At 47.6% G+C, this 14,074-nt stretch overlaps 1 protein-coding gene across 1 annotated transcript; it reads right to left on the bottom strand.

The window, feature by feature from the left end:
• Nucleotides 1-11,872: 11,872 nt before the first annotated feature.
• LOC105047522 (probable membrane-associated kinase regulator 2) lies at nt 11,873-13,725 on the bottom strand. The gene is given in 3 exon segments (XM_010926467.4): nt 11,873-12,244; nt 12,331-13,325; nt 13,327-13,725. Coding segments are annotated over 3 exon segments (1,410 nt in total). The 5' UTR covers nt 13,662-13,725; the 3' UTR covers nt 11,873-12,164.
• Nucleotides 13,726-14,074: the final 349 nt, after the last annotated feature.

The following is a 14,074-nucleotide window of genomic DNA, read 5'->3' as shown; positions in this document are numbered from 1 at the left end:
TGCTGCTCGATGAATTGCTTGAGAGAGAATAGGTTGCGTGGCGTGGAACGCTTCATAACTGGGAAGATGGCAATGGTGCAGCGGGCGGCCCAGGTTCTGTCCTCCTCAATTGTTTTCCCCTTTTTTTTTTCTTGCTTTCTTTCGGCCGTGGCGTGTACTTCATCTCATTTATCAATAAAGTATTATGTGATTTCTACCATTTTGCTAAAAAAATTATATGCACCCAGAGGACTGTCAAAGATGATAAAGGGTGCCAGCAGTCTGAAACCAGCTGCAGCGAATCCTACCTGAAACCGTGCTGCCGACGCAATGTGGGGTCGTGCTGCCGACGCAATGTGGGGTTCTTCTTCACATGTCAAAGTCATGGGGCCGTCGGATATGATCCAAGGGCCGATCGCATAGGTTTTTTCTATCATAGTAGCGGTACTCTGTATAAAACCCTCAAAGCTGGGTATGATGCAACCCACGGGATGTTTTGTTGAAAGAATTGGAATCTGAAATAGAAATAAAATAGAAATTTTTTATTTTAATTATTTGATTGAAAGTTTCATTCTGATTTTAATTTTATATAAAATAAAAATAATTTAATTTTTTTAAAATTCAATTTGATTTTTTCTAAAATTCAATTCTTCATTTTGATTCTAATTCCAGTCACTAACCAACACTTCAAAAGATATGATCATTTTGATTATCATTTCGATTCTAATTTTGATTCCTCTCCAAATAAGAGTTTAAGGTGCCATATTTGTCAACGTCCTTTTGAGTGATTATCTAAGCAATCCTTCTATAGTCTATGCCAGAAATTTTGATATCTTTAAGATTAAAAATTCTACGAGTCCCCTGAAACTGAGATATCTGCATATTATTTTTCATATCTTATGCCATATTTACTTCTGAAATAATGAAAACTATGATTGTCACGTACTAATGAAGTAGCGAGCAAAGATATTTTTGACTTTTTAACAAAAAATAACTATAAACTTGATAAGAAGTTAATGGTTTAATTTATTCATTATATGGGATTAGGACATGACTATTTATAGAAACGCAAACAGCATCTTATCTCATTTTATCCCTTTTGTTCAAGAAAACCAAGGATGGTTATGCAAATTGAGAGCATAGGAATAGGTGCCTCCATTTTGTCTGCCCACTTTCCAAACCAATCCTAGATGTCCAGTCGGTACAGTCTTGTACTACTTAGAAGTGGGTGAAACTACAGCCGCATGGAAGATTAACGGTTGTATTAATTCCTTTACAATATAGAATCTGGTACAAAATTTTTTCCTCGGCACGGCATCCAGACCGGCCCACTTCAAAATTATTCTTAAATATTATGAATATAGGTCTAATCTAGTCGATTATCTTATAATTTTTTTGATTGTACTAATCCAATCTATAGATATCATTGGCTTTTCAATCCAGTCATCCAAACAAATCCTAAGTGGGATTAATTTGTGCAACTATGGCCCGGCGTTGTTCATGAACAAGAAAGTTGACACGGAGAACTTGGAATGAGATAGGTCGAACGGGGTTTCCAATTATGGTGACAAAGGAACCAACTTGGGATGAAGACCATTTAGAGTATAACACACTAGATCTGAATAAAACACTGGTTCATTGGTGGCTGCTAAAGAATCTGTCACCATTTCGATTTTCTGCAAGTAATCAGTAATGGAATTGCTCCCCTTGATAACGTTTTGAGTTCTCTTTTCGGATGGGATTTTCTAGCCGCTGACTTTATCGGAACAGCAATTCAAGTGAGTCCCGTGCCTCCAGGTGGAAGCCAATCCTAGAAGATGGGACGACAAAATTAGGGTGTGATATTTTGGTAGATAAAATTAGGCTGTGATTAATGCATGCTTCAACCAAGTGATGGGTTTTTTAAGACAAGTATTTTGGTTGGGTGGAATTCAGCACTCGTCCTCAACTAATCAATCTGTTAGGGTTTTTGAATGAAGAACACAACAGAAATTAGCCAAAAACAGAAACTTAGATCACAACTACTAAGTACAGAGTCTGAAAATCTGAAATTGCACTACATTTCCCTTTACTTCGATGGTAATTGAAGCAAGCATTCTCAGCTTGGTTCCTTACCATCTTTTGTCAATAACATTCCGTGCATACCTTATAAAAAAGGGTGGTTTAACCTCCCGGTTCATTAACAAAAAAAAAAAAAAAAAAAGGGCATTTTGGTTGGGAGCTTGGGTTGTATAATATTTGGTGGAATGGCTTTTGAGGGTCCAAGTTTTTATCCTATCAACATGTGCAACTTAATTAGCACTAATAAATCTGATTTCAATTTGGTCTTTCCACAAGAGTAGTTAGATCCATCTAATTTGATAAGGAAAATAGAGACATGGAGGCGAAGGTGCAAAAAAAATGCAACTGAGACAAGGAAGAAAGATGGTGAAGCAGAATTCAGAGAGAGAACAAGTAGCAGCGGAATTGTGAGTAATGCTGTAATAATCCCTTTTGAATGGACTCCAAGTTGTATTGGCAATGCTGTGGTAATCCCTTTGGGAAGATGGATGCTATACTCATATTGATTTGAAATCGTACAACTATATATGAAATCGCATGCATTTTCGGATAGTTTGAAGCATTAAAATTAAAAAGAAAGATTATTATGTCCATGATTTATGTAATCGAGAAGATCTTGATGATTTTACTCTGAATTTGAATTGAAATCTATTTGAACTCGACTTTTTGCGAGCAGACCAATGTGAATTTGCTTCTTTGCCATATATGGGCATATCCATCCGTAATTTTCTTTGTATTATAAGCAAACCGATTTAACTTCGATTATTTACCATGTACAGCCTCGCCATCCATAATTTTCCTTCTATTATTGAGGATTGCATCCATCATGAACCTTCAACATATCACGCAAATCAGATAAAATCTTCTTGATTGGAAGGCTCCCATGGATTAATAACTCCTTTTAAACGAGCTTAGCCTTGGATCCATATCCTCTTATTTCTTCCGTGTTTGAGTGGAACGAGTTAAATATGGTTGAAAAGATAAAGGTAGTAGTTAGCATCTCCAGTCATATATTTAATGCGACTGTTAGACTTACGAGCTGGTCCCTACCAACTCTATCAGTTATCGACAACTTAGCATACAATCTACCACGCTTCAGACATGGCGATAGATACCCTGCACATCTTTATGAAGCATTTTATGTGCCTGTTCCCAGTGCCAAGAGTGATGGCTATGGCCATAAAGATTAAAAATGCAGGACCCATAGCTCAGCAATTTCCTGTTTCCCTGTGTACTTTATTTCTTGGTCAAGCGTTACTAAATGCATGAATACACTATTTTTTGCACCTGTCCACGTTTTGAACACCTCAAAATTTCTCTCAAAGCCTTGCCACCTGTGTAGGGTTTCCACTCCAACTCTCGAAGGAAAGGACAAATGAATGCATTCTTTCTTTTATCAGATGCGCTCATTTTTGTACTCTGACATAAAGTTGTGGGCCACCAATTGGAAAGTGACTATCAAATGATATGTGTATATTCTGCCAAAAGAATATTGATAGTTAAATCTGAATAACAAACGGAAGTATTAGGTACGTGAGACAAATGTCAATACTTATCATGAGGTGTAACGGGGTTTAGTTTGATCTGTTCAAAATAAAAACGTGCCTTTCAAGGTTGAGGTTAAGTTTTATCACCAATGCTTTGTTGCACCATTATATATTTCAGGCCATGCTAATTAATAAGAAACATAACATCACCCACCTGCCATGAAGCATGAGCCAGGTTGTTAACCTAATGCCATAGATTAAAATTGCCTTATCATCAATGATGAGTTGCCTAAATATAACTGCATATATAAACTGAATACATGAAGTTTCTCTAATGAAATCTCTCTAATTTGGTCATGATAAGGACACAACCAACTTGTTTTTTGTTCTAGGGCAATAGATTTGCGGCACCTAACAAATGGATTAGGCATTGGTCTCTGTTGCGGCCAATCCCCTCGTCGCCTGGTCGTCGGGAACGAGCGCCTGCAAAAAAGAAGTCCACACTGACCGGAGGCGGCTCCGACGGGGACCCTCCGACGGTCAAGTCAGAGAGGTGACTGGACAACAGTGAAATGAAGACAGAGAGCTCAATCGAGAGAGAATGAGAAAGGGAGCAAGCCTGTTGTTTCGAAGGACCTCTAGCACTGTAGCCTTCCCCGATATATATAGTGGAGCGTGGTATGGCGCCGTCATTAATGGCGCGGACAAGTGAGGAATTGTCAACTCACCGTAGACTGTCAGAGTCGCGTGAAAGTGTCACATCGCCGTGGGGCTGTCAAATCGCTAGGGTTGACAATGCCCTAGGTGGGATAATGCCCTTAGGCGGCGGTGCCGCGTGCTGCTGTCAGGGCTGACAGTCTCTGAAGCTGTACGGCGATCGAAGGAGTCGACCGACCCTAGGCCGGTAGCCAGCCGTGTGGTGTCGGGTGGAGATTCAGGCCCCTCCGACGGTCAGTCGGTCATGTTGCTAGAGTCGGCCATCGGACTCTCTGGTGCAGTCGGTCGGGAGAGTAAAAAATGTCCGCCCGACCGACATACCCTCAGTCGGTAATGGCATCCGACGATCGATCGGTCGGTCGGTCGGTCGGTCGGTCGGTTGGTCGGTCGGTCGGGTATGACCGACCATAAGCCGTCGTGAGTGGGGTCGGTCGGTATTCCCCAACAGTTGCCCCCCTCCACTCCTGAGCCGACGGTGTGCTGGCCGATGCCTCTGTTTGGGCAGCAACGTCGGGCGAAAAGGAGTGGATTCACCGTATGCCAAATTTCGATCGTACCGTGAGTTGATACGATGTCAGATGTCTCATGAATGCCGTTGTGGGAAATTTCAAAATACCTGAGGCGCGTTACGAGATCCTTCACTTTCTGGAGATATTTGGCCATGGCCGGATCTCACGCCTCGAATTCACCTTTGACCTGCCTACGATCAGCTGAGAATCGGAAAATGCCGGAGGCTGTCGATCCCAAGTTCCTTTGCCATCCTCAAGCCGCGAGGAGCGCTTCGTACTCGGCTTGGTTATTGGAGGCTTTGAAGTTGAATCGGAGGGCGTACTCGATGACTACCCCATCCGAGTTGGTGAGCAGAACCCAGCCCCGCTCCCTTGAGCGTTTGAAGCTCCGTCGATGTGCAGTACCCAGGTGGAGAACGGGTCTGGCTCGGAGACCGCGTCTCATCCCGGGTCCACACCTTCGACCCTTGGTCGGCTGTCGGGCATTCGCGATGAAGTTGGCCAGGACCTGGGCCTTCAAGGAAGGTCGCGGTCGGTACTGTATATCGAACTCGCTGAGCTTCATTGCCCACTTCGTCAGTCGTCCCGACGTATCCGGTCGGCGCAATATCGCCCTCAGGGGCTGGTTGGTGAGAACCACTATGGCATGAGCCTGAAGTATGGGCGGAGTCGTTGTGCGGAGACGGTCAAGGCGAAAATCATCTTTTTCGTCTCCGAATATCGAGCTTCAGCGCCGCGGAGCACTTTGCTGGTGTAGTAGATAGGCTGATGGGTTCGGCTCCCATTTTCTCGGACGAGCACCGAACTGACCGCCTCGGAGGAGGTGGTCAAATAGAGATACAAGGTCTCCCCGACCTCCGGCTTCACAAGCAGCGGGGGGAAGCCAAGTATTTTTCAGATCTTCGAAGGCCCGTTGGTACTCATCCGACCAAGAAAAGCCCTTCGCCTGCCGCAAAGTTTTGAAAAACGGGAGGCACCTTTCAGCTGATCGAGAAATGAACCGGCTGAGAGCGATGATTTTTTCGTTCAGCTGCTGGACCTCCTTCTTGGTGTTCGGATGAGCATGTCGATGATCGTCTTTATTTTCTCAGATTGACCTCGATTCCTCGCTGAGAAACGAAGAATCCGAGAAACTTCCCTGAGGTCACCCCAAAAGCGCACTTAGTCGGATTCAGCTTCATTCGATGTTGTCGTAGAGTGCGGAAGGTCTCCTCGAGATCCCGAACATGATCCAAATCTGGGTACTTTTCACCAGCATGTCGTCCAGTATACCTCCATATTGCGCCCGATCTGATCTTTAAAGACCTTATTGACAAGTCGTTGGTAGGTGGCGCGGCGTTCTTCAGCCCGAAGGGCATCACTCGATAAAGTAGAGGCCCTTGGGGGTCACGAAGGCAGTGTGCTCCTCATCTTCGACGCCATCCGGATCTGATTGTACCCGACGAAGGCGTCCATGAAGCTGAGCAGTCAAATCCGGACGTCGCATCCACCAGCTGGTCGATCTTTGGAAGTGGAAAGCTATCTTTTGGACAGGCCCGATTCAGGTCGGTGTAGTCGATGCAAATCCTCCACTTTCGTTGGCTTTCTTGACCATGACGACATTGCGAGCCAATCGGGATATGTGGCTTCTCTGATGAAGCCCGCCTCGAGCAGCTTGTCCACTTCTTCGTCGATGGCCCTCTTCTTTCGGGAGCAAAGGACCTTTTCTTCTGCCTCACTGGCCTCATCGTCGGGTCGATGTTGAGTCGGTGGGTTATTGTCTCTGGGGGGATGCCCGACATATCTGCTGCCGACCAAGCAAATATGTCGCGTTAGCCGTTAGCAGCTCCGTCAATCGTCGCGTTTTGGGTCGGGTAGTTGAGACCCGACCCAGACCTTTCGGTCGGGGTCTCCCGCAATCGGGATTGACACGAGTTGTTTGGCCGGGAGCCCCGTTCTTCCTCCTCCCGTTGTCTAGTTTGTCGATCGTCAGGGAGCCCCTCAACTCGTCATTCTGAGCGGAGATCTGGAAGCATCGGCGAGCGAGTTGTTGGTCTCCGCGCATCTCTCGACTCCGTTCCTAGTCGGAAACCGAACTAGGAGATGGTACGTCGAGACGATCGCCTTGAGGGCGTTAAGTCCGGGTCTTCCAAGTATGGCGTTGTAGGTCGAAGGCACTTGGACGACCGCAAAAGTCAAATGAACCGTGCTTTGTCGTGGTTCGGTGTCGACCGTCACGGGCAGGGTAACTTCACCTTCCGTTGAGACGGCGTCCCCGGCAAAGCCTATCAAGGGCGTAGAGACCCTCTTGAGTCGATCGGTAGACAGTCGCATCCGGGAGAAGGTCGAGTAAAACAAAAATTTGTCGAACTTTCATTATCTACAAAAATTTTTTTACATCATAGTTTGCTATTATTGCCGAAACAACAACAGCATCATCGTGGGGAGTTTGGATGCCCCGAATGTCCTCCTCTGTAAAAGTAATCACGTCGTTCGGGCGCGTTTATTCATGGGCTCCCCTTCAGCAGACGTCCCCGGGCCAAGTCGTTTGGAAATCATATTGATGACCCCGGCCGTCGGCTGATTGGTGGTCGCTTCCTCAGTCGGCTGGGGTCGTCGGTCGGCCACAGGTCGGGTCGGCGGGTTCCTCCAAAATTTACCGAGATACCCTCGGCGGATGAGAGCTTCGATCTCATCCTTAAGCTGGATGCATTGCTCGGTATTGTGACCGTGGCCCCGGTGGAATCGGCAGTACTTCCGTCGGTCGAGGCCTTTTGCCTTCAGAGGCGGAGGCCGTCGCAGGTATTCTTCCCCCTCGATCTCCATCAAAATCTACGCACGGGGAGCGGAGAGAGGAGTGTAGGAGTCATACCTGGGGCGTGTCGGCTTTGGAGTCTGTCGTCGGGGCGACTTTTGGTTTCGTCGCTGGGGGGAGACCCGACCATCAGTCGGGGGCCTGCTAGATTCGGCGGGGACCCGACCCTTTACTTTTCCTTCGGACCCTTGAACTCGGTTGAGCACCGATCGGAGGCTCCTTCGTCCGTGCGCATATACTTGTACGCACGCTCCAGCAATTCGGCATATGTACGGGGGAGGGTCTTGTCCAGGGAGTAGGTGAATCGGGACGCCCTCAGCCCCCGTTTCATGGCTGAGATAGTCATGTCTTCGTTGAGGTCCCGGACCTCAAGCGTGGCCATATTGAATCGCGCCACGAAGTGTCGGAGCGTCTCATTTTCTCCCTGTTTGAGGGAGAAAAGGCTGTCCGACGTTCGCGGCGGCTTCCGGCTGATGCTGAAGTGAGCCACGAAAGAGTGCTTGAGCTGTCCGAAGGAGTGGATACTTTCCGATCGAAGATCGGAGTACCAGGCCCTGGTAGCCTTGCGGAGTGTGGGGGGAAGCCGATGCAAAAGAGAGCGTCGGTTGCCCCCTGAATCGTCATGAGAGCTTTATAGCTCTCCACGTGATCGATTAGGTCGGTGGAGCCGTCGTAGGGCTCCACGTGTGGCATCTTGAACCGACTGGGGATCGGTTCGTCGAGAATGAGTCGGGAAAGAGGTTGGGCGGTCTGGAAGTCGGCGTCGTTCGAAGACTTCTGTCCGTCCACCTGCAACTGTGCAAGCCGACGGTCGATTTTCTCGAACCTGCGTTCGTAGTCGTCCGTCCGTCGGTGCTAGGAGACCCCGGGAGTGGAGTCTCCGGAAGATTTCGAGAGGGAGGCGGATGGCGTTCACGGTCACTTCTCCTTCCTCGCTCGCTCCAGCTGGGAGGGAGAGAGCTGCTGGGACTGACGGACATCGCGCCGCAGCCGCCCCTCCTCCTCTCCGTGGGAGCGCTGTGGCAGGCGCTCGTGCGGAGACGACAGAGATCGACGTAGGCGTCGGCGGCTGCTCCTGGAGGGCATCGGACGTGCCGTCGGTTGTTGCTGGAGGCTCTTGACCGTGTCCGTCAGCACGGTCATCTGCCTACGATTGCTGCGATCTGCGCCTCTGCGGTCACCGCGGGGTGCGGAGAGCTGGGTTCCGCGCGGAGGGTGGCGGAGAGGCCTCTTTCCGACGGGAAGAGCGCCTCGCCGACCCGGTGACTCTCGATCGTTGGGCTCTTGTCTTTGTCATTAGTATCTACTGCTTGAGAATGCCTGCCCCCCTATCTGGCGCGCCAATCTGTTGCGGCCAATCCCTCATCGTCTGGTCGCCGGGAACGAGCGCCTGCAAAAAGGAAGTCCACACTGATCGGAGGCGGCTCCGACGGGGACCCTCCGACGGTCAAGTCAGAGAGGTGACTGGGCAACAGTGAAATGAAGACAGAGAGCTCAATCGAGAGAGAATGAGAAAGGGAGCAAGCCTGTTGTTTCGAAGGACCTCTGCACTGTAGCCTTCCCCGATATATATAGTGGAGCGTGGTATGGCGCCGTCATTAATGGCGCGGACAAGTGAGGAATTGTCAACTCACCGTAGACTGTCAGAGTCGTCGTGAAAGTGTCACATCGCCGTGGGGCTGTCAAATTGCTAGGGATTGACAATGCCCTAGGTGGGATAATGCCCTTAGGCGGCGGTGCCGCGTGCTGCTGTCAGGGCTGACAGTCTCTGGCAGCTGTACGGCGATCGGAGGAGTCGACCGACCTATGCCGGTAGCCAGCCGTGTGGCGTCGGGATGGAGATTCAGGCCCCTCCGACGGTCAGTCGGTCATGTTGCTAGAGTCGGCCATCGGACTCCCTGGTGCAGTCGGTCGGGAGAGTAAACAAGGTCCGCCCGACCGACATATCCTCAGTCGGTAATGGCATCCAACGATCGGTCGGTCGGTCGGTCGGGTATGACCGACCATAAGCCGTCGTGAGTGGGGTCGGTCGATATTCCCCAACAGTCTCAATTTTCTTTTTTATTGAAAGGGAGGCAAGATGCCAATCTTCTTTTATTACCAAACGAAGATTAGGTCCAAGAGAGAATATACAAAAATATCATCAGGTACTGCACAAAGGGATAAAAACAGTGACCAAAACCGTTGGGATTTCAGAAGAATGGCAGCACACCCAAGTTGGCTATTTGCAATGGGATAGAATTGCAGGGAAGTAGATAAAAAACAGAACGACGACGTTGAGCCTTTTAGATCCCAGCTTAAAGGGATATTGCTTTTGTTTTTTTTCTAGTACTGAAAAAGGCCTATTTTCACTCAAATAAAAACCTGGCGTGGGCTAGCCAAAGTTTCAAATAACGCATCGTTCCTTTAGGCAGGCCATCGGATCGTTGTAACAGGTACAATGACCATTCAAAAAGTTACTTTTCAATTTTTAATATTAAAATAATTATTTAACTAACAGGTATATAACGATATTGTAACTTCAAATAATAGATAATAATATAAAAATAACAGCATTATCTTTTCCTCTCTTTTTTTTTTTTGATGATATAATATATTTTTTAAACCTCACAATCATTTTTGAATAAAAATTTGAGAAAAAGTCCGAAATTTAAAAATATTTTATTTAAAATAAAGTATAAATAATAATAACAATAATAATTTATATTATAACAGTTTTTTTATAACAGAAAATAATATTAAAAAATAATGACTGTTATATTTTTTTCTACCTCGATTCCGTAATGGGTGGTGGCCAGCACACCATTCTATATAATACATGCATATTAATACAATATTTTGGCTCTAAACAAGTAAGGGCGGACTTAAATTTCCAGCCAACCTCTTCAGATCCGCCTGCAGCATTCCGTAGAGTACATTGATTGAATGTCCCGATGCTGTCCGTAGGATGGGTTGTACCTCTTTGACCACTTGCACCAAATTTGATGGGTCAATAGGCACTTGCCTAAGATATATATAAATATATATCCTCCTCATCTGCTTCAAGAGATAGAGAATCACTTCAGTTTCTCCAAAAATTGGGCACCAAGGTTACCACGTTAGTACTACAGTTGTCCAAACAATATAATAATGGCCTTGCAAAGACAAATACAGTGCTGGTTCGGTCCCAGAAACATAAATAGGTTTTTTCCTAAATGACAAAGTGTTTTGATCGATGACCATGCTATCAATTTGGATAGAGAGAGAGCTCCGAGTTATCCACGAATTCTAATTTCTTGGAAGGCTTCTATATCACGGGGTCAGAGATTATGACATTCTAATTAATGGGATAAACTTTAACCCTGCTCCAAAGCAACTGTTGGTACTCGCATCAAAAAAAATAATTGTTGCTGTACCCCCGCCCCCCCCCCCCCCCCCCCAAAAAAAAAAAAAAAGTAATTGTTGGTACCATAAATAACCCACCAAAGATTGGAGTCATCTCAACCGTTGCTCTAAACTCATCCAATCCAATCCATGGTAGAGAGCAAAAGAGCAAGACACCTTTATTCACAGAGGATCTCACGCGAGCGTACGGGAGCCCGACAAGGAAAAGTATCGGATTCGCTGCTACCACTGACCGCGGATTTAAAATAGAAATCTAAGGGCCCAGACACGTATCGCTCTCTGGTACCAATATATACCATCTACGGTGCGACTTTGTAACGGGGTCCTGTAGGAAATTAGCTACGCAGTGACTCAGTGAGTGAGCGATTTAACAGAGAGGGGGTAAAAAGACAGGTAACATGGAGACAAAGGTGGATAGGTTTTCTTTGGGGTAAAAAGGGGCGGGGCGAGAGAGAAAGAAAGTACTCTGCTTTAACTTTTTGGTGGTGGTCTTCCACTCTCCTTCGTCAAGGCTTTACTGTTTTGGTCTTTGTCTCTACTTTCTTGGTTTCTTTTCGCGCCCCCCACAGGTTAAAAAGAGAGGGATTCCTTGTTCCCGTCGACCTAAAACCGAACACTTGCGCGCGCGCGCGCACTGACAATGAGAGAGAGAGAGAAGGGAAGGTGGTGGGAAGCAAGGCCAGGTGCGGTCTTAAACAAGATAATCTAAAGGACAAGACAGTGTTTCTAAGAATCATTCAGATCTTTGTCTTCTTATTAGATAATGAGAGAGAAAAGACCTTGTCCGCTTCCATCTCACCATCATATCATAACGTGACCGGCCCTCGCTCCACTTCAGCTTTATGGCAGACTCATCCGGCAAACTAATAGAGAAATAGAAAGCAACAGGGAAAGAGAAGGAGCGGGGTAGAGAGGAGGGAAAAAGACAAGAAGAAAAGAGCTACTTGCCAAGGTTACGATGGATCTAATTACGAGTTTTATATCCTGCTCTTTTCTCATGGAAAGCACAAAACAGGTGAAAAAAAGAAAAAAAAAAAGAAAAGAGAAAAGGATACAACAACTACACACAGGGCTGAAAAGAGATCTTTTGCCACGCTTCTACTCCAAAGACAAACACAGAAGAACCCTAGGCAAAGAACATTTCTATTTTAATTTCTCTTTTCTGTTCTTTTTTCCAGCTTCCTTTCTTCCCACCTCCTCCGTTCTACCAAAAATTCGAACGGAAAGGGAGAGTCAAACGCCGTTGCCGTAGCCTACGAGCGATCTCCCGCCCCCCGGATCGCTCCTCGACCGGACCAACGGCAACTCAGTCCCTGTACCAATTTTTTTTAAAAAAAAAAACAGGATCAGAGAAGATATAGAAGACCATAATCGGTGGTGACCGGATTCGAATCCATACCTTTGTCGGCCTGAAACGAGCGCTTACAGTGCGCGATGGCGCTCTGAATCCCGTCTTGCTGCTCGAGTAGCGTGTCGTCCCGCCGCCGTGGAGGCGGCGGTGAGCGGACTGCGGCCACCACCGACGAGGCCGACCGGCTCTTCCTCAAGCGCCTAGCGACCACCCGTAGCCCTGCCGGAAAGTTTCCAACTTGCGGCTTATGATCCTTGCAAACGCCTACCGCCGCCGATCCCCACTCTCCTCCATCAGTCTTGGTGGAGCACACCTTCCGGCCGCCAACGGAGCCAAGCGGCCCGGAGAACCGGAGCTTCTCGCCATAGCGCTTCGACACCCTAACGTAGAGCGGCTTGATCTTGTTTAGGTACTTTTGAACCACGTCCTTGGAGAATCTCTTCTCCTCCGAGGCCAGCGAGCCGTCGTCGGCGTGGAATTTCGCCGATCGACTGCTGCTGGAGCTCCTGGAGCTGTTATCACGAGTGAATAGCGATACGATAGGCACCTCCTCCACCTTGAATTTGATAAAGAGCTTCCTTCGGTGCTGCTTCCGTGATGCCTCCGTGGGTGCCGGAGAACAAACATTTAGCTCCGCCGGCGAGGATTTCGTCTTCTTGAGCCCGAACGCGAAGACTCGGAGCTTGGTGGCGGAGCGAAGGAGGGAACCACCAATTTGGGGCTTGGAGTCGGGCTCGGAGCCGGAGCGGGGCAAGGCCATGGAAGAGGGCTCCAGAGGAAGAACTCGCCCCTTGAAGAAGAGATCGTCAGAGGGGAAGAAGGAGAGACTGCGATCGGGCCGAAAGCTGCCGCTTTTATAGCTTTCATTGGATCGCACCGCCAAATTGAGCTCTTTCGCGTCCTCCTCTGACTCAGATTCCGAAGTGGAGTCGTCTTTGTAGTCTTTCTCTCCTGCCACCTCTTCTTCGATGGGAACGGCGAACTCGAGGTCGATGAAGGAGCCATCCTCCTCCGTCTCGCCGTCGCCATCGTCGTCGTCGTCCGGACTCGGCAGAGGAGCGGAGGACGGAGGCGGCGATGGTGGCGGCGGCGGCACGGGTCGGAGGAGCTCCAGCGGCCGAAGGCAACGTTCCGCCACCTCCCTTCCAGTTTTTGAGCAGGCTAATGAGTTCCATGGTTGGGAGAGCTACTAGAGCTGAAGAGCAGAGCTTGCTTAATTGGTTCGCTCTCTCGTTCTCTCCCTCCTCTCTCCAGGGGTGGGGGTTTAAAAGAAGGATTTCCGGGTGGCGGAATAAGAATAAAAAAGAAAAAGGCGAGCAGAAGTCCCGTTCAATGATTTTCCATTGGAGAAGAAAAAGTGGGTCCGCCGGGCGTGTCATAACATCCTATGCGACAATTTGTACAGAAAATTTTATGGGTAAACAACGATCAGCCTTCCGTTTTCAGATCCTTCGGGAAGTTGGACGGTAGACTTTAGCGAAGTTGGATGGGGCCGCACAGAGTTTCTCAAACAATTCTCTGCGGTTTTCAGCGAGTAAAGAGGCAAAGGTAAAAGGATTTTTTGGGAGCGTGGGGTGGGGGTGAGGAGAAGCTTCATTAAAGTGGGCCAAAGGAGCTTTTTGCCAGCAAAGGGATCGTGGATGGCGAAGCCTTGGGTTTGTTTGATGACTGGGATGGAAGGACGTACAACGGGCATCATTTGTACATCCTTAAAAAAAAAAAAAAAAATAATAATAATAATAATAATAAAAAAAAAAAAATAAAGAGGTACATCAGACATTCCAGGGTAATG

Source organism: Elaeis guineensis, chromosome 6 (genome assembly GCF_000442705.2).
Source record: "Elaeis guineensis isolate ETL-2024a chromosome 6, EG11, whole genome shotgun sequence".
Taxonomy (NCBI): Eukaryota; Viridiplantae; Streptophyta; class Magnoliopsida; order Arecales; family Arecaceae; genus Elaeis; species Elaeis guineensis.
Note: the sequence above shows the minus strand (reverse complement) of the source record. Positions and strands in the feature narration are given on the sequence as shown.